The sequence below is a fragment of the Microcaecilia unicolor genome, chromosome 7 (genome assembly GCF_901765095.1).
Source record: "Microcaecilia unicolor chromosome 7, aMicUni1.1, whole genome shotgun sequence".
NCBI classification, from domain to species: Eukaryota; Metazoa; Chordata; class Amphibia; order Gymnophiona; family Siphonopidae; genus Microcaecilia; species Microcaecilia unicolor.
In genome coordinates, this window is record NC_044037.1 from 85,836,097 (window position 1) to 85,862,491 (window position 26,395).

Consider the following 26,395-nt stretch of genomic DNA (forward strand, 5'->3'; position numbering starts at 1 on the left):
ACCTGTAGCAGTTGTTCTCCGAGGACAGCAGGCTGATTGTTCTCACGACTGGGTTGACGTCCGCGGCAGCCCCCACCAACCGGAAAAAGCTTCGCGGGACGGTCGGCACGCAGGGCACGCCCACCGCGCATGCGCGGCCGTCTTCCCGCCCGTGCGCGACCGCTCCCGCCAGTTGAATGACAAGCAATAAAGTATAAAACACAACTCCAAAGGGGAGGAGGGAGGGTAGGTGAGAACAATCAGCCTGCTGTCCTCGGAGAACAACTGCTACAGGTATGTATCATACCCTTTCTCCGAGGACAAGCAGGCTGCTTGTTCTCACGACTGGGGTATCCCTAGCTCTCAGGCTCACTCAAAACAAGAACCCAGGTCAATGGAACCTCGCAACGGCGAGGAAACAACAGAAATTGACCTACGAAGAACAACTAACTGAGAGTGCAGCCTGACCAGAATAAATTCGGGTCCTGGAGGGTGGAGTTGGATTACACCCCAAACAGATTCTGCAGCACCGACTGCCCGAACCGACTATCGCGTCGGGTATCCTGCTGGAGGCAGTAATGTGATGTGAATGTGTGGACAGATGACCACGTCGCAGCCTTGCAGATCTCTTCAATAGTGGCTGACTTCAAGTGGGCCACCGACGCTGCCATGGCTCTGACACTATGAGCCGTGACATGACCCTCAAGAGTCAGCCCAGCCTGGGCGTAAGTGAAGGAAATGCAATCTGCTAGCCAATTAGAGATGGTGCGTTTCCCGACAGCGACCCCTAGCCTGTTAGGGTCGAAAGAAATAAACAATTGGGCGGACTGTCTGTTGGGCTGTGTCCGCTCCAAGTAGAAGGCCAATGCTCTCTTGCAGTCCAATGTGTGCAACTGACGTTCAGCAGGGCGGGTATGCGGCCTGGGGAAGAATGTTGGCAAGACAATTGACTGGTTAAGATGGAACTCCGACACCACCTTCGGCAGGAACTTTGGGTGAGTGCGGAGCACTACTCTGTTGTGATGAAATTTAGTATATGGAGCATGAGCTACTAGGGCTTGAAGCTCACTGACCCTACGAGCTGAAGTAACTGCCACCAAGAAAATGACCTTCCAGGTCAAGTACTTCAGATGGCAGGTATTCAGTGGCTCAAAAGGAGGTTTCATCAGCTGGGTGAGGACGACGTTGAGATCCCATGACACAGTAGGAGGCTTGATAGGGGGCTTTGACAAAAGCAAGCCTCTCATGAATCGAACGACTAAAGGCTCTCCAGAGATGGCTTTACCTTCCACACGATAATGGTAAGCACTAATCGCACTAAGGTGATTCCTTACTGAGTTGGTCTTGAGGCCAGACTCTGATAAGTGCAGAAGGTATTCAAGCAGGTTCTGTGCAGGGCAAGAACGAGGTTCTAGGGCCATGCTCTCACACCACACGACAAACCTCCTCCACTTGAAAAAGTAACTCTTTTTAGTGGAATCCTTCCTAGAGGCAAGCAAGACCCGGGAGACACCCTCAGACAGACCCAACGCAGTGAAGTCTACGCCCTCAACATCCAGGCCGTGAGAGCCAGAGACTGAAGGTTGGGGTGCAGCAACGCTCCGTCGTTCTGCGAAATGAGAGTCGGAAAACACTCCAATCTCCACGGTTCTTCGGAGGACAACTCCAGAAGAAGAGGGAACCAGATCTGACGGGGCCAAAAGGGCGCTATCAGAATCATGGTGCCGCGGTCCTGCTTGAGCTTCAGTAAGGTCTTCCCCACCAAAGGTATGGGAGGATAAGCATACAGGAGGCCGGTCCCCCAATGGAGGAGAAAGGCATCCGACGCTAGCCTGCCGTGTGCCTGAAGTCTGGAACAGAACAGAGGCAGCTTGTGGTTGGTCTGAGAGGCGAAAAGGTCCACCGAGGGGGTGCCCCACGCTCGGAAGATCTTGCGTACCACTCTGGCATGGAGCGACCACTCGTGCGGTTGCATGACTCTGCTCAGTCTGTCGGCCAGACTGTTGTTTACGCCTGCCAGGTATGTGGCTTGGAGGAGCATGCCGAACCGACACGCCCAACGCCACATCCCGACGGCCTCCTGGCACAGGGGGCGAGATCCGGTGCCCCCCTGCTTGTTGACGTAATACATTGCAACCTGATTGTCTGTCCGAATTTGGATAATTTGACAGGACAGCCGATCTCTGAAAGCCTTCAGTGCGTTCCAGATCGCTCGGAGCTCCAGGAGGTTGATCTGCAGATCCTTTTCCTGGAGGGACCACAGACCCTGAGTGTGGAGCCCATCGACATGGGCTCCCCACCCCAGGCGAGATGCATCCGTCGTCAGCACTTTCGTGGGCTGCGGAATTTGGAATGGACGTCCCAGGGTCAAATTGGTCCGGATGGTCCACCAGAGCAGTGAAGTGCGACAACTGGTGGAGAGGCGGATGACATCTTCTAGATTCCCGGTGGCTTGGAACCACTGGGAAGCTAGGGTCCATTGAGCAGATCTCATGTGAAAACGAGCCATGGGAGTCACATGAACTGTGGAGGCCATATGACCCAGAAGTCTCAACATCTGCCGAGCTGTGATCTGCTGAGACGCTCTGGTCTGCGAAGCCAGGGCCAAGAGATTGGTGGCCCTCGCTTCGGGAAGGTAGGCCTGAGCTGTCTGGGAATTCAGCAGCGCTCCTATGAATTCCAGAGATTGAGTTGGCTGGAGATGGGACTTTGGGTAATTTATCACAAACCCCAGCAGCTCCAGAAGTTGAATAGTGCACTGCATGGACCGGAGGGCTCCTGCCTCCGAGGTGTTCTTGACCAGCCAATCGTCGAGATATGGGAACACGTGCACTCCCAGCTTGCGTAGGTAGGCCGCTACCACCACGAGGCACTTTGTAAACACTCGTGGGGCAGAGGCGAGCCCAAAGGGCAGCACACAATACTGAAAGTGCCGTGCGCCCAGGCGGAATCTGAGATACTGTCTGTGAGCTGGCAGTATCGGGATGTGAGTGTATGCGTCCTTTAAATCCAGGGAACATAGCCAATCGTTTTTCTGAATCATTGGCAGAAGGGTGCCCAAGGAAAGCATCCTGAACTTTTCTTTGACCAGGAATTTGTTCAGGCCTCTCAGGTCTAGGATGGGACGCATCCCCCCTGTTTTCTTTTCCACAAGGAAGTACCTGGAATAGAATCCCTGCCCTTCCTGCCCGGGTGGTACGGGCTCGACCGCATTGGCGCTGAGAAGGGCGGAGAGTTCCTCTGCAAGTACCTGCTTGTGATGGGAGCTGAAAGACTGAGCTCCTGGAGGACAATTTGGAGGCAGGGAGGCCAAATTCAGGGCGTATCCGCACCGCACTATTTGGAGAACCCACTGGTCGGAGGTTATGAGAGGCCACCTTTGGTGAAAAAATTTTAACCTCCCTCCGACCGGCAGATCGTCCGGTACGGACACTTGTAGGGCGGCTATGTTCCCGTGGATCCAGTCAAAAGCCCGTCCCCGGCTTTTGCTGTGGAGGCGCAGGGGGCTGCTTAGGCGCACGCTGTTGACGAGAACGAGCGCGCTGGGGCTGTCCCTGTGCCTGACGAGGCCTTCGGGCCGGCTGGTTGTACCTACGCTTTGCAAAAGAATAGGGTGCAGCCTGCCGTGCCCGGGAAAAACGCCCACCCGTGGGGGCGGGTGCTGAAGGCGCCCGGTGGGAGAGCTTGTCGAGAGCGGTTTCCCGCTGATGCAGTTGGTCCACCATCTGCTCGACCTTCTCACCGAAAATGTTATCCCCCCGGCAAGGGACGTCAGCCAGTCTCTGCTGGGTGCGGTTGTCCAGGTCAGAGGCACGCAGCCATGAGAGCCTGCGCATCACTATACCTTGGGCCGCAGCACGAGATGCCACGTCACAGGTGTCAAAAATCCCCCTGGACAGGAACTTTCTGCACGCCTTCAGCTGCCTGACCACCTCCTGATAAGGCCTGGACTGCTCCGGCGGGAGCTTATCGACCAGGTCCGCCAGCTGTTGCACATTGGTCCGCATGTGGATGCTCATATAGAGCAGGTAAGATTGGATGCGGGTCACGAGCATGGAGGACTGGTAGGCCTTCCTCCCAAATGAGTCCAGAGTGCGAGACTCCCGCCCCGGGGGCGCCGAGGCGGTATCCCTCGAACTCCGTGCCCTCTTGAGAGCAGAATCCACGACCGCTGAGTCATGGGGCAACTGGGGCCGCATGAGCTCTGGGTCAGAGTGGATCCTGTACTGGGACTCTGCTTTCTTGGGAATGGTGGGATTAGTTAATGGTCGCACCCAGTTCCGGAGCAGCGTCTCCTTCAGGACATTGTGCAGCGGTACCGTGGAGGACTCTCTAGGTGGTGATGGATAGTCGAGGACCTCGAGCATCTCGGCCCTCGGCTCTTCCACAGAGACCACGGGAAAGGGAATGCTTATAGACATATCCCGCACAAAGGAGGCAAAGGAGAGACTCTCAGGAGGTGAGAGCTTCCTCTCCGGTGACGGCGTGGGGTCCGAGGGAAGGCCCGTAGACTCCTCTGAGGAGAAATATCTCGGGTCCTCCTCTTCCCCCCACGAGTCCTCATCCTCGGTATCGGACATTAGCTCATGTAGCTGAGTCCGGTACCGGGCCCGGCTCGACGTCGAGGCACCGAGGCCTCGGTGTCGTCGAGCGGTGGACTCCCGCGCCGGCGGGGACGGAGCTCCCTCCATCGACGTCGACGGGGACTCCACCTGCGTGGCTGTCGAGACCGGCACCGCAAGCGGCGGCGGTGTCGACTGCCCCGGCGCCGGGCTAGAGCTCGCCGGCGCCACAGTCATCGGCGCCGAGGGCGCAAGCACCCCCGGCGCCGGCACAGCCTGGCGCATCAGCCCTTCCAGGAGCCCCGGAAGGATGGCTCTGAGGCACTCGTCCAGGCCCGCTGCCGAGAAAGGCGGTGGGGCCGGTAAGGGTGTCGGTGCCAGAAGCTGCTGGGGGCCAGGAGACGGCACCGAGGTGCCGGAACCCCGACGCGTCGGTACCTCCACCACCGACGGAGATCTCTCCTCTCTGTGATGACGCTTCGGCGTCGACTCCTCTTCAGGCACCGAGGGCTCCCGGTGACGGCGCTTCTTGTCCTTCTTCCGGTGCACGTCACCGGTGCCGGAGGGCATGGAGGAGGAGGAGGTCGATCCCCCTCGGTCTCGAGGTACCGGGTCCGACAGGGTTCGGTCCCGTGGCTCACGAGTTGAGGGAGTGACCGGGGCCGACTGCCCACGCGGTCTCTCTACCCCACTCTCGCCGGCGGACCGGCGGGCCGACGGGACCTGTTCTCCTGGGGTCGCTGCCATCGGTGCCGATGTCTCGGGCATCGATACCGGTACCGAAGAACCGGCCTTCGATACCGATGCCGTCGAGGTCGACGTCGAGGGGCCGGCGCAAGTTCCAAAAAGACGGTCCCGCAGAACTTGCCTCGCAACCTGAGTCCGTTTCCGGAGACCGAGACACAAAGCACACGACTTGAGATTGTGCTCCGGCCCGAGGCACTGGAGGCACCAAGCGTGGGTGTCGGTCTGCGAGATCGGCCGGCCGCAGCGACCACACTTTTTAAATCCACTCGGGACCTTCGAGGACATCGACGGAAAAATCGCGTCGGCGAAGTCAAAGTCGGCAATGGTGGCTAAAATCACACCACGAAAATTGAAACCGACCGAGCGGCCACTAGGCCGCAACGAGGCGTCCCCGCTAGAAAGCGAGGGAAAAGGGAGGAGCGCGTGCTCCACACGCGCAAAATTCTTTTTTTTTTTTTTTTTTTGGATAACAAAACGAAACGAAAGAAGAAGAGGCCGAAAAGGCCAAGAGCGACGACCCGCGTAAACGCGGTCGAAAATTCCGGCGGCTGAAACGAGAGAGTTGCAAAAACACGACTCTCTCAGTCGCGGAAAAAAAGTAACTGGCGGGAGCGGTCGCGCACGGGCGGGAAGACGGCCGCGCATGCGCGGTGGGCGTGCCCTGCGTGCCGACCGTCCCGCGAAGCTTTTTCCGGTTGGTGGGGGCTGCCGCGGACGTCAACCCAGTCGTGAGAACAAGCAGCCTGCTTGTCCTCGGAGAAAAGATGCTAGACATGGGGTGCAATAGGAACACAGAAAGGAGATGCTGGACTTGGTGGGCATAGGGATACAGAAGACTGATGCTGGACACAGGGGGAGGGGATAGGGACATAGAGTGGCTCTTTACAGCTCTTGAAATCTTTGAAGTTGGGGATATATTTTTAAATCAGAACCCTACCACACATGATATATGTAATGGAGAAAAATCCTGCAAAGTACATATGAAATGTCTTCCACTTACCTCTTGCCCTGTGGCGACATCTATTGCCGTGTATACAGTACCAGACGCTCTGCAATGAAAGCACAGTCATGTGGGTAAGCCAATGCCTCCTCCACCAAACTCAACTAAACTTTCCATGCAACATCTGTTTAGAACTTGAAAGCACATTAAGACAGATTTTGTAATTTCTGAGATGTCAAAGTAACCTGCAATAGGGAGATGGTTTCTGGATGTAATTAACCTACAACTGAAGAAGAAAGCTTGATTTGTATTAAAGGCAATTCTATAACTGAGCGCCCGCACGCCTCTTGCATGTGTAATTGTACAGAATACTGGCTTATCTGAATATCGCCAGTTAGCGCTTAGCCGGTTTGTTTGTTGATATTCAGTGCATCACCGGCTAAGTTTGGCAGCCAAATTAGGCCACCGAAATAGCAGGCCTATCTTTAGCCGGTTTCAACTTAACCAGCCAATGCTGAATATCGGCCTGGCCAGTTAAATTGAAATTGGCCAAGATATTCCTGGATATTCAATGCCGGCCACCAGAAACGGCCCGAGATTGAATATCTGGGCTGACCACCAACTGCAGGAGGCAGCCCGGCTACCTCCCATGGTCTGAATATCTGCTCCCTTATGTCCCAAAAAATTGCACAGTAATTAAAGGTTTGTCTCTTTGTGGATGATACCAAACTCTGCAATAGGGTGGACACCCTGGAGGGTGTGAATGAAATGAGAAAAGACCTAGTGAAGCTGGAGGAATGGACCAATATTTGGCAACTAAGATTTAATGCTAAAAAATGCAGGGTCATGCACTTGGGTCACAAGAATCCAAGGGAACGGTACAGTATAGGGGGGTGAAGTGTGTCAGTGTACGAAGGAAGAGCGGGATTTGGGGGTGATTGTGTCTGATGACTTTAAAGCTTCCAAACAGGTAGAAAAAGTGATGGTCAAAACCAGAAGGATGCTTGGGTGAATAAAGAGAGGGATGACCAGCAGGAAAAAGGAGGTAATAGTGCCCTTATATAAGTCTCAGGTGAGGCCCCATTTAGAATACCGTGTGCAGTTCTGGAGACTGCACCTACGAAAAGATATAAACAGGATGGAGTCGGTCCAGAGGGCGGCTACAAAATTAGTAAGCAGTCTTGAACACAAAAAATATAGGGACAGGCTTATGAACCTCAACATGTATACGCTGGAAGAGAGGAGGGAGAGAAGAGATATTAGAGAGACGTTTAAATATCTCAAGGGCATTAATGTACAGGAAGTGAGCCTTTTTCAACTGAAGGAAAACTCTGGAACGAGGGGGCATACGATGAAGTTAAGAAGGAACAGGCTTAGAAGTAATCTAAGAAAGTATTATTTCACAGAAAGGGTGGTGGAAGCGTGGAATGGCCTCCCGGTGGATGTTGTGGAGTCGAGGAATGTGCCAGAATTTAGGCATGGGATAAGCACGTGGGATCGCTTAGGAAAGGAAGAGTTAGGGGTTACAGAGGATGGGCAGACTGGATAGGCCATTTGGCCTTTATCTGCTGTCATGTTTCTATGGTACATTTATGCTAAATGGAGACCTGTGTTATAGTTCCAACAACTGTGATTTGGATCTCTATAGCTATGTATAGGTTTGCTCACAGTATTAAATGGTCTGGAGGCAGAGGGGAGTTCAGATTATAAATATGGTGATCATAAAAGAGGCAGGGGATTAGTTTATACAGCATGTTTTTGTTTTCATCTGTTGTATAATTGGCTTGTTCTCAGTGTTATCGTGACTTGCAAAATAATAATAAAAAAAAAAAGCGGTGTAACCAACATAGAAGACACAGTTTAGCAAATACTGCCCTAACACCACAGGATATCCAAGCCTCACCTGCTAATGTCTGATCCCAAAATCAACCTAAATCTCTTAACTTTATTTAGCAACACATGCCTCCCCCACCACAAATCAATCTGTACCAAAGCATTTTCCTGCAAACCCCTCTTCAATAAGAAAAATTCAGTTTTCTGCATTTTGAGAATCAGGCAGTTCTCAAGTGACCACTCTTCCTGGCTATGAAAACCTAGTGGCCCTTTTACAAAGCAGTGGTAAGCTCAACATGGGCTTACCGCTCGCTAAAAAGTAAGTACCACCGGGCTATTGCAGCAGCCCGGTGGTAGTTTCTACCCCAGTGCAACATCATATCTGGTGCTACAAAAATATTTTTATTTTTGCAGCCCCAGTGTGTACCCGGCAGTAATCATGCAGTGTCGCGCTCTGCCCAGTTACCACCGGGTTAGCGCGGGAGCTCTTACCACCACCTCAAGGACTCTTCCCCCCCCTCCCCCTGAAATGGCCGTGTGACAAGTGCTTTACTTGCCGCATGGTCATTTCCTAAAGTAAAGAAAGACCTACTTTTTACCTGCTGTGGTAAAAGGGGGCCTCAGCACGTGTCAAAAACACGTGCCAATGACAGCGCAGGTCCCCTTCTGCCGCAGCTTGGCAAAAGGGGCTCCTAAAGCATCAAAGTACTCTGCTCATTAGTTCCCAATGAAAGAACAATGCACATCATTAACATAAAGAATGCCCTACTAGATTCGGGCACCCAAGCAACTCTCCCAATGACTGCAAAAAACCGTTAAACAATAAGAGTGGCAAACAAGACACCTGCGGTCAGTGCTTTTTTTGTAGAAAAAAAGGTGCCGGTACTCATTATGGGCGGGGTCACCACATATGGCTCCACCCCTATGATAGCCACACCCACATTAACCACACCCCCTATACCAGCCATGGCGCAGATAAACAGACATCATTGAAAATATTACAGTACTATAGGAGAAAAAAATAACGTGATTTTTTTTCATTATAAATAATCTCTGTAAGCTCTTACAGCTCCAGTATACCCAGTGCAAAATAAGACAGCCAATGTAAATTCTCAAATTGGACATATTACAAACATTAAAATGAAAATAAAATGATTTTTTTCTACCTTTGTTGTCTGGTGACTGTTTTTCTTTCCATATTGGTCCCAGTCTGTGATTCTCCTTTCCTTTATTTTCGCTTAACTCTTCTGTGCCATTTGTCATTTTTGTCTCCTTTTTCTTTGCTTTCTTCAATATTTTTCAGGCTCTCTCTCTGTCCAGATTTAATTCATTCTTACTATCCATTCTTTAATTTCCTTCATCTACCTGTGGCTTTTCATCTTTTCCTCACCCTTGTTCTCCCCATGCCCCTTCCTCTTATTCTCCAGTCTTTCTCTATTCCCCTTTTCCATCCAGCAGCTCTGCTTTCTCTCCCCATCCTTCCAGTGTCTCCCCTATTTCTTTCTGCATTCTTCCATCCAGCGTCTTCCCTCTTTCTCTCCCTATCCTTCCGTTTTCCCTCTCTCTCTCCCCATCCTTCCATCTGTTTTTCCCTCTCTCTCCCCATCCTTCCATCTGTTTTTCCCCCTCTCTCTCCCCATCCTTCCATCTGTTTTCCCTCTCTCTTTCCCCATCCTTCCATCTGTTTTTCCCTCTCCCCAATCCTTCCATCTGTGTTTTTCCCTCTCTCTCCCCATCCTTCCATCTGTTTTTCCCCTCTCCCCAATCCTTCCATCTGTTTTCCCCTCTCTCTCCCCAATCCTTCCCTCTGTTGTTTTCCCTCTTTCTCTCTCTCCCCAATCCTTCCCTGTTGTTTTCCCTCTTTCTCTCTCTCTCCCCATCCTTCCATCTGTTTTTCCACTCGCTCCCCAATCCTTCCATCTGTTTTTCCCTCTCTCTCCCCATCCTTCCATCTGTTTTTCCCTCTCTCCCCATCCTTCCATCTGTTTTCCCCTCTCTCTCCCCAATCCTTCCCTCTGTTGTTTTTCCTCTCGCTCCCCAATCCTTCCCTCTGTTGTTTTCCCTCTTTCTCTCTCTCCCCAATCCTTCCCTCTGTTGTTTTCCCTCTTTCTCTCTCTCCCCAATCCTTCCCTCTGTTGTTTTCCCTCTCTCTCCCCAATCCTTTCCTTTGTTGTTTTCCCTCTCTCTCTCTCCCCAATCCTTCCCTCTGTTGTTTTCCCTCTTTCTCTCTCTCCCCAATCCGTCCCTCTGTTGTTTTCCCTCTTTCTCTCTCCCCAATCCTTTCCTCTGTTGTTTTCCCTCTTTCTCTCTCTCCCCAATCCTTCCCTCTGTTGTTTTCCCTCTTTCTCTCTCTCCCCAATCCTTCCCTCTGTTGTTTTCCCGCTTTCTCTCTCCCCAATCCTTCCCTCTGTTGTTTTCCCTCTTTCTCTCTCTCCCCAATCCTTCCCTCTGTTGTTTTCCCTCTCTCTCCCCAATCCTTTCCTTTGTTGTTTTCCCTCTCTCTCTCTCTCCCCAATCCTTCCCTCTGTTGTTTTCCCTCTTTCTCTCTCTCCCCAATCCTTTCCTCTGTTGTTTTCCCTCTTTCTCTCTCCCCAATCATTCCCTCTGTTGGTTTCCCTCTCCCTGCCAAGTTTCCCGCGAAGGCGCGAAGTCGCGATGCACGCGGCACCAGCCCCTATTTCTGGCCGCTGCTGCTTCTCCTGTTGAGCAGCAGCGGCCGCTACACAAAGAAAAACAAGATTAAAAAAAAAAAATTGAAACCTGGCTGGACGCGGCACCCCGGCACTGTAGACAGCTATTAGGCATTGACTGTTGCCCTGCAGCCGCTCCTCCTCTTGCCTCTACGTCACTGCCCCTGGAGGAAGACCCCGGAGGAGCGCAGTGACGTAGAGGCAAGAGGAGGAGCGGCTGCGGGGCAACAGCCAATGCCTAATGGCTGTCTACAGTGCCGGAGTGCCGCGTTTCAGCCAGGTTTGAAGTTTTTTAAAAATCTTTTTCTTTGTGTAGCGGCCGCTGCTGCTCAACAGGAGAAGCAGCAGCGGCCGGAAATGGGGGCTGGCACTGCGTGCGGGACATGGACTCACGGGGCGGGGGGAGCAAAAAAAAAAGGTGCCGGTACGCCGTACTGTTGCGTACCGGCACAAAAAAAGCACTGCCTGCGGTACTCGACAGGGAAACTCCACAAACCTGAAGAATCCTGTACCAGCACTTGAAATTGGTGGCTGGGAACAGTAAGATCCTATCTATTCCAGAGATTTTCCTGTAATCCTATCTCTGCACTATCCAGCAGATTTTGAAATGGACATTCCAAAAACTAACATATTCTAATCATGAATTAGAAAATAAAATACCTTTTCTACCTTTGTTATCTGGACATTTTATTTTTCTAATTGTGTTGGTCTGAGCTCTGGCTTCTGCTTTCCTTCATCGTCTCTTAACTCTCTTGTCATTTTCTCTCTCCTTTTCCTTTCAGCTTTCTTCAATTTATTTTTCGACCTCTCTGTCCAGATTTAATTAATTCTTACTATCTAATCTTCAATTTTCCTCTCATGTTGCCAGTGGCGTTCCTAGGGTGGCTGACATCCGGGGCAGATTGCCGATGCGCCCCCCCCCCCCCGGGTGCAGCGTACCCCCACCCCGGCGAAAGGCCACCCCCCCCCCGCAAAAGGACACACCTCCCCCCCAGGCGAATTTTTAGCTGCTTGGGGGGGGGGGGGGGGTGCCGCGCGCCTGTCTGCTTTGCTCGTTCCATGCTCCCTCTGCCCCAGAACAGGAAGTAACCTGTTCCGGGGCAGAGGGAGCACGGAACGAGCGGAGCAGACAGGCACGCGGCACCCGCCCCCCAGCGGCGTGCACCCGGGGCGGACCGCACCCCCCCCCCTAGGAACGCCACTGCATATTGCATCTATCTACCGCTTTCCATCTTTTTTCCCCTCACACTGGCTCTCCTATTGCCCTTCTTTATTCCCCAATATTTCATTAACTTTATCCTCTTCCCGCTTTCATCGAACGTCTCCTCTATCTTCCCATCCAGTGTCTTCTCTCTTTCTCTCGCCATCTTTCTGTCCAGTGTCTTCTCACTCCTCTCCCATGTTTACCCTCGTATCTTCTGTCCCTCCCCCCTCTATTTCCTTGCCACTGCTATTTCTCCAGACCTGCAGCAGCAAAACATAAAACATTTGCGAGGTCTCAGTCTCCATGCACGTGCTGATGGCTCTGCTAGCCCCCTGCCCTAGAACTGGAAGTTGACAACAAAGGGCGTGGGGAACCAGCAGAACTGACAGTGTGCAGATGGAGACTGCTGCCCTGTGACTGCTCTATGTTTTTCTCTCACTATTGCTAGTAGTCTGGAGAAGTAGCAGCAGCTGTGGGGGGTCACAGTGGGGGATGGGGAGGGGGGGGTTTTGTATGTTGTTTTTTTTTTTTAAATCAGGCACTGCATACCCCTTGGGGTATGTATACCATGTGTTGAGAATCTATGATCTACTAGATCGAAATCAGCCTTAAATCAAACACATCTCATCTTGTAAAAATGCCAAAAACCAGACTGAACATCTACCAAACCACCAGTAATCTCAACAAAATCCTGAAGTCCTGTAGAATTCAACCTTTTTTATGTAAAGGGCCGCAGTGTGAATATGAGAAAACTCTGAATCTGTAAGCTGTCTTTACCTGTTTTTTCAGACAAGAGTATTAAACATTAATATTAATATTGATTCTAAAAGACTTCAAGGCTATATTTTTAAAACTCACTTTATTTTGGCTTGTCAACAGTAGGAAATATCATAAATGAGACACCTGAACAACACACTTAAGAGAGATTGTTTGTAGTTACTATATCAAGTGATGATTAAACATGAAATGCTGATTCTACAAAACAGGATATATTTAAACTCGCTTAACTGTGGCTTGTCAGCTGTAGCAAATATAACTGTGGCAAATATCATTAATGTCTGCATACTGTTTACCAGCACAGCATATTGAAAGCCACAATGGAGGGCGTTGGGGGCCACATGTGGCCTGCAGGTCACACACTGGAGACCACTGCACTACTTGCTCCAGCATTTTCATAAGAAATGGCAAGTTAGCTATTGGATCTGTAACTCATGCAACCTACTGAATCCAAATCAAGTTTTTTCCCCTCTTTTATTTTTTTCCACCAAACTAGGTATTTTCAGCAATGGAGTAACCACTGCTTACTTCAACTTAACCAGAACCTCTCTCTCAAGCACTGAACAAGCAACAATCACACAAAGGCTTCAAATCCCCTTAACATAGTGCCTTCCAAAGTCTACAATCTGTGTTAATTCAACCAACCCAGGGGAAGAGAAATGGTTCACACAGATGTGATTTCAAACCCTCTGCTCCACCCTATCTTTACTAGGCTCATCCACCAACACACTTCCCTCTTGCAACTTTTTGATCTTATGTACAAAAAAGCAGCAAACACTCCCCTCTCCAAAGGACATTTCTCTCCTGACCACAATCCATAACCAATCTACTCACTGCTCCCAAACAATCTATATATATAAAAGGCAACCCCAACGTTCTGAAGCCTCCACGGAAGTTGAGGCGCCCGAGATATCCGGTGTGCCCTGGAGTGTCTGCACCGCCCTCGCGTCAAAACGTCATGACGTCGAGGGCGGAGCTAGGACACACAGGCCACACCGAACAAGGCAAGTACCTTCGACGGACGGAAGGAGGGGCCGAACAAGGCAAGTAGCTTCGACGGACGGAGGGAGGGGCGAAACGGCCCACAGCGAACAAGGCAAGTAGCTTCGAGGGACGGAGGGAGGGGGCCCCTTGCTAGCGCCCGTTTCATTCCGCTCAGAAACGGGCATTTTTTCCTAGTTCTTTAATATTTTACACAGCAAAATCAACCAAGTTAGAAAAATAATATCTCTTTGCCTGAGAAACCACCTCTCCATACCTATTCAAAGCCCTCTTCCAATGCACCTTAACTACATCACTAGATGACTTCCTCTACTTCCTCTCCAATCCATGGATTTCCTGTTTCAGCACTTTCAAATGCTTAGGTTATCAGGGAGACTTCCTGCCCTCCTTCCAAGGGGCTACCATGTACAAAACATCCTCTACTATCTGCTCCCAAACGTCCACCAAACCGTATGCATGTACTTTCTAAAACACACAAAGTTGCACATGAGAAGAGGTGTAAATTTTACGCAACAGTATTTGTACATTATTGGGGAGTGTTCTAGGAGCCTAACAGGCTTATTTTCAAAAGAGAAGGGCGCCCATCTTTCGACACAAATCGCAAGATGGGCGTTCTTCTCACAGGGTTGCCCAAATCGGCATAATCGAAAGCCAATTTCAGGCATCCTCAACTGCTTTCCGTCACGGGGATGACCAAAGTTCATGGGGGTGTGTCGGAAGCGTAGTGAAGGCGGGACTGGGGCATACCTAACACATGGGTATCCTCGACCGATAATGGAAAAAAGAAGGGCGTCTCTGACGAACACTTGGACGACTTTACCTGGTCCTTTTTTTCCTACGACCAAGCCACAAAAATGTGCCCTAAATGGCCAGATATCCACACTGGAGGGAATCGGGGATGACCTCCCCCTTACTCCACCAGTGGTCACTAACCTCCTCCCACCCTGAAAAAAATTTTTTTAAATATTTTTTCCAGCCTCAAATATCATACCCAGCTCCATGACTGCAGTATGCAGGTCCCTGGAGCAGTTTTAGCGGGGTCAGGCAGGCGGACCCAGGCCCATCCCCCCTACCTGTTACACTTGTGGTGGTAAATGTGAGCCCTTCAAAACCCACCCAAAACCCACTGTACCCACATCTAGGTGCCCCCCTTCACCCATAAGGGCTATGGTAGTAGTGTACAGTTGTGGGGAGTGGGTTTTGGGGGGCTCAGCATACAAGGTAAGGGAGCTATGCACCTGGGAGCAATTTCTGAAGTCCACTGCAGTGCCCCCTAGGGTGCCCGGTTGGTGTCTTGGCATATCAGTGGGACCAGTGCACTACGAATACTGGCTCCTCCCACGACCAAAGGGCTTGGATTTGGTCGTTTCTGAGATGGGCATCCTCGGTTTCCATTATGGCCGAAAATCGGGGACGACCATCTCTAAGGTTGACCTAAATTTTGCAATTTGGGCATCTCGACCGTATTATCGAAACGAAAGATGGACACCCATCTTGTTTCAATAATACGGGTTTCCCCGCCCCTTCACCGGGCCATCCTCAGGAAAACTTGGGCGCCCCTTTCGATTATGCCCCTCTAGCTCATTAAAAAGCATAAAGGGGTAATTTTATAACAGGGTGCCTCCATTTAGGCACTCCAAGGCCAGGTGGTAGGAGCCTATTCTATAAGAGAATCTGCACGCTCAGGCTCTGCTATAGGATACTGGGCTAGATGGACCATTGGTCTGATCCAGTATGGCTACTCTTATAATACGAGCATAACCCAGTATTGGCGCCCCCAAAATGTCTTCACCCACACTTATGCCAACCACAGAGCTGGTATAAGTGTGGGCGCCTTGATATGGCAGGAACGCACATAACTTACAGCATTCTGCAAGTTGCCTGCAGAAGTGGGAGGCATGCCCATGTCCTGCCCATGCTGCTCCTCTGTGTGCATTCCCCCTTGCAAATAAGTGATATGTATATTAAGGGAGGGGGTTCTATATATGGCGCCTGGAAAATCCACATGGTAACGATTTTCGCCTAAGCGTATTCTGTAAGATTTAGGCGCAGTATATAGAATATTCTTAGTCAATAGCCCTACACCTAAAACTATTTGCGTCCATTTACACCAATGAAAATCTGGCGTAAATCCCTGTGTGTAGATTTACGCAGACTAGGCCATATTCTAAAACAATGCACGTAAATTTGGGAACACCCATTTCTCCACCCATTAACCATGCCCCTTTTTGGATGTGCACATTAGAGTTTAGGCACAGTGAGTTACAGCATACACTTAGCTAGTTATGCGCCTACATTCTAATTATTGCTAATTAGTGCTCATTATTGCTTAAGTGCTGTTAAAAATGATTGGCTTGTTAAGCCAATTAAGTTACGTGCATTGTAATGGAATACACTTATATTTAGGCGCGGAACACTAAGCGCGATATATATAGCATCTGGTAGTAAGTGTGTATTTACATAATAGTAATTAGGCTGATTTGCACACACACACATATATACATGTCAGAACTCTACATTTATGCGCATAACATGCATGTAAATGTAAGTGCTCAGTTTATAGAAGTGTCCTGAAAATTGGTATATTTTTGGGACATTTTATAAGTGCTCCGTTACAAAATTAAGCATGTTTTGCTTTTTAAACTGTTACTCCTCATTCTGCCGAAAAGTCTGCATTTTTGGATAAGCACTCCGACATAAGCCTGACACACAGGAAGACTGATCCATGTTGCTTCCTTAGCAAAAAAGAATCCTCACTAGGGTTGTATCCAGAAAAAATGAGTGACCGGCCTTTGAGCGCTGATGCAAATAAAACATACTTACCCTTGACCAATTTTTTCAAATCTTGTATATTTTTTCTTAGGGTCACCAATGCTCACGATGCTTCCTGCAAAAAAAAAAAGAAAAAGAAAAAAAAAGGCATACATTGAAGCTCAAATGAATGTGTCACCATAAAGAATCATAAAGAGACCAACGAACCATAAATGCCTCTTCACAGTACTTATAAGTGTAGGTAAGACAGAAATCTCTATATAGCAAAAAATATATAGAGGAGGAAAAAGCCTCAACAAAATGAATATTGAACTATACATACAAAAATGGCAGCCAGGGCTTATGTCCTATATACTATTAAGAACTAATCCTCAACCTCTTGGGTGCAGGGTTTGCAAATAGGGCTCCCGGACCAATAAAAATTGTTTCCTTCTCCTTGGCGAGCCTTTCGCTTTTCTAGACTCCTGGGTCACTAACAAGTGTAACTGGCTCCTCCAGTGCCAGAAGTTCGGTGGCTCAGGGAAGTCCCAAAGTTGCAGGATGCATCTACTCGCCACCAAGCACATTTTGCGAAATAGCAGGGTAATATCCTATGTCGGCCTCGGTTGGCCCCCTTTCTATCTATAAGAAACTGTTCTACTGAACCAGACACCCCGCTCCCCCCGCCAGGGTTGTCCGTCCATGTTTAAATAATCTTGGCTTCATGTCGCACACAAGTGTACCTTGGAGGAAAGGAGAAACAGAGGTGACATGATACAGATGTTCAAATTTTGAAAGGTATTAATCCGCAAACAAACCTTTTCTGGAGATGGGAACGCAGTAGAGGACATGAATTGAGGCTGAAGGGGGCAGACTCAGGAATAATGTCAGGGAGTACTTTTTCACAGAAAGGATGGAATGCCCTCCCACGGGAGGTGGTGGAGAAGAAAACAGTAACGGAATTCAAACATGTGTGGGATAAACACAAAGGAATCCGGTTTAGAAGGAATGGATCAACAGAATCTTAGCGGAGACTGGGTGGCGACGCCAGTAATTGGGAAGCAAAACCAGTGCTGGGCAGACTTCTATGGTCTACGCCCTGATCGTAACTGAATAGATAGGGATGGGCTTGAGTGTAAATTTTAAGGGGCTTCGACGATAACTTTAGAAATTTTAGCACAAGAACAGTGCTGGGCAGACCTACGGTCTGTGCCCTGAAAATGGCAAGGACAAATCAAACTCGGGTATACATACAAAGTATCGCTATAGCTTTCTCTTGTGGTTTTCAGAAAACTTTGTTAACCAGTAAATAGAAAATAAACTCACTCAGTTTTTCTAGGATCTCCTCATCTGTCATTTTGGATTTTTTGCGTTGCCGATCTGTGTTTCTATACAAAGTGCTGGAGTTTTCAGGCTGTGAAGACACTGGAGAGGTTGTGGTCTCTTTAGCTGGTGCTGGTAGTGCAACGGGTTCCATTACAGAACGTGTGTAGATCTGAAATACAGCAATTTACCATATGGTTAGAAGAGCTGAGGGGAGGGATAGGGAATCTGGAAGCCAATATTCCAGTAACTAACCAAATCCATATAGACCATCTAAAAACAAAATGGTCAGTTTTTACTAGGGGTGGGCAATTAACACATTAATGCAGAAGGTTCTTTTTCACATGACCTAATTTTTATTTATTAATTTATTTTACACAGACCCACCCCTCCCCCTCCTTTACCATTACAGTTAGGCTCAGGATTCAGATTTTTTTTCTTCTTCCTCGTCGTCTCAAAATCCTCGTCTTCCCTGCACTGCCAGTCTCTGCTGCCGTGCAAGAAGTTCAGGGAGGTCTCACAGGACTTCCCCAACTTTCTGCATGGCGCAGAGCCTGGCCCTACAGGGGAAGACAATGACTTTGAGGCAGGGAGCCAGGAGAAAAAAAAAAATCTGGAGCCTGAGCCTAACTGTAAAGGTAAATGAGGTGGGAGGGGGCATGAGGGAAAACCAGGTGGTCCTTTTCGGTATTGTTTGGATGCTGACATGGGGCTGGTATGCAGGGAGGGAGGATGATGATAATTGGCCATAATTACTATAGCCACAGAAATTAGAGGTGAAGTGTTAGCTTCAGGTAAAAGATGCCTTTAGGAAGGAGTATGTTTTTCACAGCAGAGATTGCGATTCTGCCTGCTTTAGAGGTAAACACAGGGGGAGGGGGGAGAAACATGTAACCTATGGAGCTTTATAAGTCTAAGTGCTTTGAAAATAAGCCTCCAAGTAAATTAGAAACAACATCCTCCTTCAACCTCCAGCTGTGCTCCACCACCCCTACTCACCGTGATGGCCATTGTCTTGACCTCGTCCTCTCCTCCTCCGGCTCACCCTCCAATTTCCACGCTTCTGCTCTCCCTCTCTCCGATCATCACCTGATCACATTTACACTTCTTCACCCCCCCCTCTGCCCAGTCCAACTTTAACCACCACCTCCAGGAATCTCCAGGCTATTGACCCCCCCACTTTATCCTCTAGTATCTCTAATCTCCTCCCCTCCATCATGTCCTCTGAAACTGTAGACAAAGCGGTCTCCGCTTACAATGCCGCTCTCTCCTCTGCTTTGGACACCCTCGCTCCATCCACCTCCCGTCCCATAAAGCGTACTAATCCCCAGCCTTGGCTGACCCCATGCATCCGTTACCTCTGCTCCTGCACCTGATCCGCTGAACGCCTCTGGAGGAAATCTCATACCCAAATTCATGCTATCCTCCTTCCACTCCTCCCTATTCCTTGCAAAACAGGACTATTACACTCAATTGACCAATTCTCTCAGCTCCAACCCTCGTCGTCTTTTCACCACCCTTAACTCCCTCCTCAAAGTGCCCCCCGCTCCCACTCCCCCTTCACTCTCTCCTCAATCACTGGCTGACTACTTCCGCGACAAGGTGCAAAAGATCAACCTTGAGTTCACTACCAAGCCGCCACCTCCTCTTCAGCCTGTAGCCGCATCCAACAACCACCCAACCATGGCCTCTTTCTCCTCCTTTCCTGAGATCACCGAGGATGAAACCTCCCGCCTTCTTTCCTCCTCGAAATGCACCACCTGTTCCTCCGATCCCATCCCCACCAACGTACTTAGCACCATCTCCCAAACTGTCACCCCCTCCATCTGTGGCATCCTTAACCTCTCTCTCCCCACTGCAACTGTCCCTGACACCTTCAAGCACGCTGTAGTCACACCTCTCCTAAAAAAACCATCACTTGACCCTACCTGCCCCTCCAACTACCGCCCCATCTCTCTCCTACCCTTCCTCTCCAAAATACTTGAGCGCGCCGTTCACAGTTGCTGCCTTGATTTTCTCTCCTCTCATGCCATCCTCGATCCACTTCAATCCGGTTTTCGCCCTCTACATTTGACAGAAACAGCACTCTCTAAAGTCTGCAATGACCTGCTCCTCGCCAAATCCAGAGGCCACTATTCCATCCTCATCCTCCTCGATCTATCCGCGGCGTTTGACACTGTCAATCATGATTTACTTCTTGCCACACTGTCCTCTTTTGGGTTCCAAGGTTCTGTCCTCTCCTGGTTCTCCTCTTATCTCTCCCACCACACCTTCAGGGTTCACTCTCATGGATCTTCCTCCACTCCCATCCCACTATCTGTTGGAGTTCCCCAGGGATCTGTCCTTGGACCCCTTCTCTTCTCAATCTACACCTCTTCCCTAGGCTCACTGATCTCATCTCATGGTTTTTAGTATCATCTTTATGCTGATGACACCCAGCTATATCTCTCCACACCAGACATCACCGCGGAGACCCAGGCCAAGGTATCGGCCTGCTTATCCGACATTGCTGCCTGGATGTCCAACCGCCACCTGAAGCTGAACATGTCCAAAACCGAGCTCCTCGTCTTTCCACCTAAACCCACTTCTCCTCTTCCTCCACTTCTATCTCAGTTGATAACACCCTCATCCTCCCCGTCCCATCTGCCCGCAACCTCAGAGTCATCATCAACTCCTCCCTCTCCTTCTCTGTGCATATCCAACAGACTGCCAAAACCTGTCGCTTCTTCCTCTTCAACATCAGCAAAATTCGCCCTTTCCTTTCTGAGCACACCACATGAACTCTCGTCCACGCTCTCATTACCTCTCGCCTTGACTACTGCAACTTACTCCTCACCGGCCTCCCACTTAGCCATCTATCCCCCCTTCAATCCGTTCAGAACGCTGCCGCACGTCTTATATTCCGCCAGAACCGATATACTCATATCACCCCTCTCCTCAAGTCACTTCACTGGCTTCCGATCAGTTACCGCATACAATTCAAGCTTCTCCTCCTTACCTACAAATGCACCTGGTCTGCGGCTCCTCACTACCTCTCTACCCTCATCTCCCCCTATGTTCCCACCCGTAACCTCCGCTCACAGGACAAATCCCTCCTTTCTGTACCCTTCTCCACCACTGCCAACTCCAGGCTCCGCTCATTCTGCCTTGCCTCACCCTATGCCTGGAACAATCTTCCTCAACCCCTACGCCAAGCCCCCTCCCTACCCATCTTTAAATCTCTGCTTAAAACTCACCTCTTCAATGCTGCTTTCGGCACCTAACCTTTCGAGAAATATAGTATTTTCTCTACACTTGTCTTTTAGATTGTACACTTGTCTCTAGATTTACACCTGTCTTTTAGATTGTACACTTGTCTTTAGATTGTACACCTGTCTTTTAGATTGTAAGCTCCTTGAGCAGGGACTGTCCTTCCATGTTAAATTGTACAGCGCTGCGTAACCCTAGTAGCGCTTTAGAAATGTTAAGTAGTAGTAGTAGTATGTCCTTGTGGCCTTCTACAATCTAGGTAGTTTCATAATACACTCAGAGCTTCTTTTCCAAACCTGATGACCCGCGGACAAACGCTCCCGCTCACCTTCAAGCTCTAGCTGTTCTCCCCCCTCTCAACTGGCCATTTGCTTCATAGCTGCATACCATTTGGTATAACAGTCTGAGTGATGGTTTTGTGAAACTTGTATATATATAAACAGTGGAGTGTATCTTTGATGTTTTGGATAATGTATATGTATTCTCTTCTTGTCTATAAAAATTAATATATATAAAAAAAAGAAACAACAATAGATCACCATGAGTGGATAAGAACGTCACTTTATTAAAAAATCACATAAAAGACCCAATGTGGCCATGTTTCATCCTACCAACGGGCTGCATCAGGGGTCAATTAACATATTATATACATATGTAAATATATAAACCATAAAAATCATTTTACATAAAATATTTTTTAGTAGGGCAAAACATGGCTATGCAGGGTCTTTTATGCGATTTTAATACAGCAACATTCTTATCTACTCCTGGTGATATGCAGTTATTTCTGTTTAACTAACCTTTATTAAAACATTTCAACAACAAAAATAACACCATCCATGACAGATACACAGTGGTTTCTTCAGTGCATCTATCTAATACATAAAAAGTCTAACTACCCCAAAACAGACCCCACCCTCCACTCTCCCCCCAATCAGTCACACAGAATCAATCTCTCACAATCAAAAGGGTAATTAGCTTACATTCATTATAGGTCCACAAGTCTGCTTCCATTGAATATATAAAGCTCAACGTCTGTCAAAAGAGCGAACCCTAAAACGATGAAGTACTGTCAAATGGGACATAGTATACCACTGATCCAATTTGCGCACTACTGCCATGAGGCTGGGGGCCTCAGGCAATTTCCAAATAGTGGCAATCGCCATTCGGGCTGCAGTGAGACCCAGCCTCAGCAAAAGGTCAGCGCTATCTTCCAAATGGGGTAATGGCCTGTTCAAAAGAGCCAGTTCTATACTTGCTGTCCTCCTGCAGTATTAAATTCAAAGTACCGCTTCTGAATCCGCTGTAATTGATACCCAAGGTCCTCCAGCTCCCAATCCCGTAAACGCTGTTAGGCAGCCCCCACCTCACTCAAAACTGCCCTATCCTCTGGGTGCGCTTAGTGCACAGATGCCAATAAAGCCAAGCGATGGCGCAACTCAGCAACTTCCATCAACCTGGCCATTTTCCTCTGCACAGCCAATCCAATCAAATAGCCTACATAGTCACTTTCAGTTCCTCCCAAAGAGCCCCGGCAGACACCTCTTCTCATTATGGGCTAGACAGTCCTCCAGCCAGACCCCCACCTGGCATGCCAGCCGAGGATCATCCAGAAGACCATCAATAAGTTTCCAGTACCTCATGCACCTTAATGTAAAATCATTTGTAATTCTATACCCGGAAATGGTGATCGCCATTATGGCATAATGTAAGCCACACTGAGCCTGCAACTTGGTGGGAAAATGCGGGATACAAATGCTACAAATAAATAAATAAATAAATAAAATGCCACTCAGGGCCGAAGCACTGGTCAACGTCATCCACACCGGGGCATGGTCTGACCACAAAATTGACTCAATGCCTGACCTAGCAAGCAGAGGATATAGGCCCTTCACCAGAAAAATATAGCGAATTCTGGAATAGCTTTGGGGCACTGAAGAAAAGCAAGTGTATTCCCTATCCAGACAATGTAACTCCCTCCACCCATCCACCAGATCAAGAGTTTACAGATTTGCAGATTCTAATTACCTCTGGGGCCCTTTTACAAAGAGGTAATAGGGCTACCATGCGTGTAGTGTGCGCCAAATCGACACTACCGCCCAGTTAGTGCACCCACCCACGCTCTGCATGACTACCACGCATGTAGCACATAAGCCCTTACACTAGGCCGATGGGTAGCGGGTAAGGGCTCAGGCAGTAAATAGCCGCATGCTACTTTTAATTTTAGCATGCAGCCATTTTCTGCCCTCATTTAAAAAAGCCTTTTTCCCCCCCCAGCCGTTGTAAAAAAAATAAAATGGCCCAGCACATGCCAAAAAAATGCGCCCACACTACCGCAGGCCACTTTTTACCATGGCTTATTAAAAGGATCCCTCTGGTTTTATGTAAATTACACACATGTAAATTCCAGCATTATATTATTTACACATGACATACTAACATCTAGGTGTGGACATTTACACCAGGAGTGGTGTAATCAATCACACCTTAATGTACATATGATTTAATCTACTATAATAAAACTCACCCTCAACGTTCTGAGGACACTGACGTCAGTGAAGCCAAGCCCTGACTTCCTTCAAAAAGTTTCGAAGGTTCATGGTGGTGAAGCCAGCAAAATCGCTCCAGGCCCCGCCCTCGAGGGCGGAGCAATGGAAGAACAACGAAGGGGTTGGCAGGGAGGGAGGCAGGGAGGCGGGGGGGGGGGGGGAAATTACTCCGGGCCCCGCCCTCGCGTCAAACGTCATGACGTTGGGGGCGGAGCAATGGCAGAACAACGAAGGGGTTGGCCAGGGAGGGAGGGGAGTGTTGGCGATGAAAACCTTGCTAGCGCCCGTTTCATTTGCTCTGAAACGGGCCTCTTTTACTAGTCTAATATAATAAAACGCACCGTGAACGTTCTGAAGACAACGTTCTGTGAAGCCGGAAGCTTGAAGCCGGAAGTCTGAAGCCTTGAAGCCTTGAAGCCTGAAGCCTGAAGCCTTGAAGCCTTGAAGCCATCTGACGTCACTCCCAGGCTGAGGCTGAAGGGTTCGGGGATTCGTGGTGTGAAGCCTTCAAGCCAGCCAGCCGTCTCTGCCCCGCCCTCGCGACAAAACAAACAAATCCGGAAGCGAAACGTCAGGGAAGGAGGCGGCGCTCCCGACGTCTAGCCTTCCCTTCGCTGTGTTCCGCCTTCAAAACAAGGCGGAACACAGCGAAGGGAAAGCTAGACGTCGGGAGCGCCGCCTCCTTCCCTGACGCTTCGCTGCACGAACCGCCACGGAGGTAAAGTTAAAAAGAATTAAAAAAAAAAAAAAGGGATGCATGGATGCGAAGGGGTGGGGGGGCATGGATGCGAAGGGGTGGGGGGGGAAGAAGAGGGCGGGCCAGGCTGGGACATGGGAGAGAGCGTAGCATGGATGCGAGGGGGGGGGGGGTCATGGAAGGGCGAGAGGGGACTTGCTGGAAAAGGATGAATGGAGGCGGCAGGGGACAGAGGAGCATGGATTACAGAGCAGGCCTCAGGCAGAGAGGGGAAATGCTGGATAGGGAAAAATGGAGGGGCCAGGTGACAGATGAGCATGGATGGGCATGGATTGGAAGGGCAGGACTCAGGGAGAGGGGAATTGCTGGATAGGGATGAATGGAGGGGACAGATGGGCATGGATGGATATGGATTACAGAGCAGGCCTCAGGCAGAGAGGGGAAATGCTGGATAGGGAAAAATGGAGGGGCCAGGTGACAGAGGAGCATGGATGGGCATGGATTGGAAGGGCAGGACACAGGGAGAGGGGAATTGCTGGATAGGGATGAATGGAGGGGACAGATGGGCATGGATGGATATGGATTGCAGAGCAGGCCTCAGGCAGAGAGGGGAAATGCTGGATAGGGAAAAATGGAGGGGCCAGTTGACAGAGGAGCATGGATGGGCATGGATTGGAAGGGCAGGACTCAGGGAGAGGGGAATTGCTGCATAGGGATGAATGGAGGGGACAGATGGGCATGGATGGATATGGATTGCAGGGCAGGCCTCAGGCAGAGAGGGGAAATGCTGGATAGGGAAAAATGGAGGGGCCAGGTGACAGAGGAGCATGGATGGGCATGGATTGGAAGGGCAGGACTCAGGGAGAGGGGAATTGCTGCATAGGGATGAATGGAGGGGACAGATGGGCATGGATGGATATGGATTGCAGGGCAGGCCTCAAGCAGAGAGGGGAAATGCTGGATAGGGATGAATGGAGGGGGCAGGTGACAGACAAACATGGATGGCCATGGATTGGGAGGGCAGGGCTCACGGACAGAGGGGAATTGCTGGAAAAGGATGAATGGAGGGGGCAGGGGACAGATGGCCATGGATTGGGAGGGCACGGCTCACACTCTCTCTCTCTCTCATATACAATGTCTTTCTCACTCTCACACACTCTGTCTCACACTGTATCACATTCACTCTCTATGTGCCACACAGTCACTCACACACTCGCTTGGTCTCATACACTCACTCAAACAGAGAATCTGTGTCTCACACACACTCTCTCTCTCGCCCACACACACACACTCTCACTCACACTGTGTCTCACATACACACTTGCACACACTCTCATTCTCACACACACACTCTCTCACAAACACACTCACACCCAGACTCACGCTCTCTCTCACACAATCACACTTTCACTCCGACTCTCAAACAGTCACTCTCACATACACTCTCCCAAACATACACACTCCGAGGAAAACCTTGCTAGCGCCCGTTTCATTTGTGTCAGAAATGGGCCTTTTTTACTAGTATTCTATAAAGAAAAAGTAGGAACTTACTTTTCTTTATAGAATAGGCGCTATAACCAGCACCTCTCTAAAGGGCATGTTGTTAAAGAATGACCCTCAGAGTACATGCACATAAATTGCCCGTGCCTTGGAACACATGTGCATTTTGGACCCTTTTTTCCTTTTTAATGCACCCTGTCATATCAAACTGCCCTACATGGATGTAAAGTCTGCAGATAATTTCTACACACAGACCGTGTGCCAATTTGGTGACTCTGCATTTTCTTTTTGAAAATTTCCTGAGGAAAATAGTGCACAGAAAGATTTGCACCCGTGTATGGGTACTTTCTCCGGTATGCATGCTGTTGCAGTCCTTGCCTCAGAAACTTCTCTCAGTGCAAGTGAAAGTACATGTGTTATGCAACAATGTACATATTTTCACCAGCATATAGGGTGAGCAATTTTCAAACAGAACATTTCTATGGGTAAAACACTGTTTCACTCACCAAAATGGCTTTGAAAATTGCTCTCAGAATCTGCAGAATAAGCTTCAGGCTAATCAACAGCTACCAATTATTACAAATTCATTTTA

The 26,395-nt window shown here is 49.4% G+C and overlaps 1 protein-coding gene across 3 annotated transcripts in view; it reads right to left on the minus strand.

Moving 5' to 3' along the window:
• Positions 1 to 26,395, minus strand: part of LOC115474606 (serine/threonine-protein kinase PAK 3) — a 173,698-nt gene that overhangs the window by 41,615 nt on the left and 105,688 nt on the right. For all 3 annotated transcript variants that reach the window (XM_030210139.1, XM_030210138.1, XM_030210140.1), the window contains 3 exons: positions 17,812 to 17,980; positions 16,558 to 16,621; positions 6,289 to 6,337 (listed from right to left, as the gene is read on the minus strand). In XM_030210139.1, the coding sequence (XP_030065999.1) occupies positions 6,289 to 6,337; positions 16,558 to 16,621; positions 17,812 to 17,980 (282 nt within the window). The remainder of the gene's footprint in view (positions 1 to 6,288; positions 6,338 to 16,557; positions 16,622 to 17,811; positions 17,981 to 26,395) is intronic.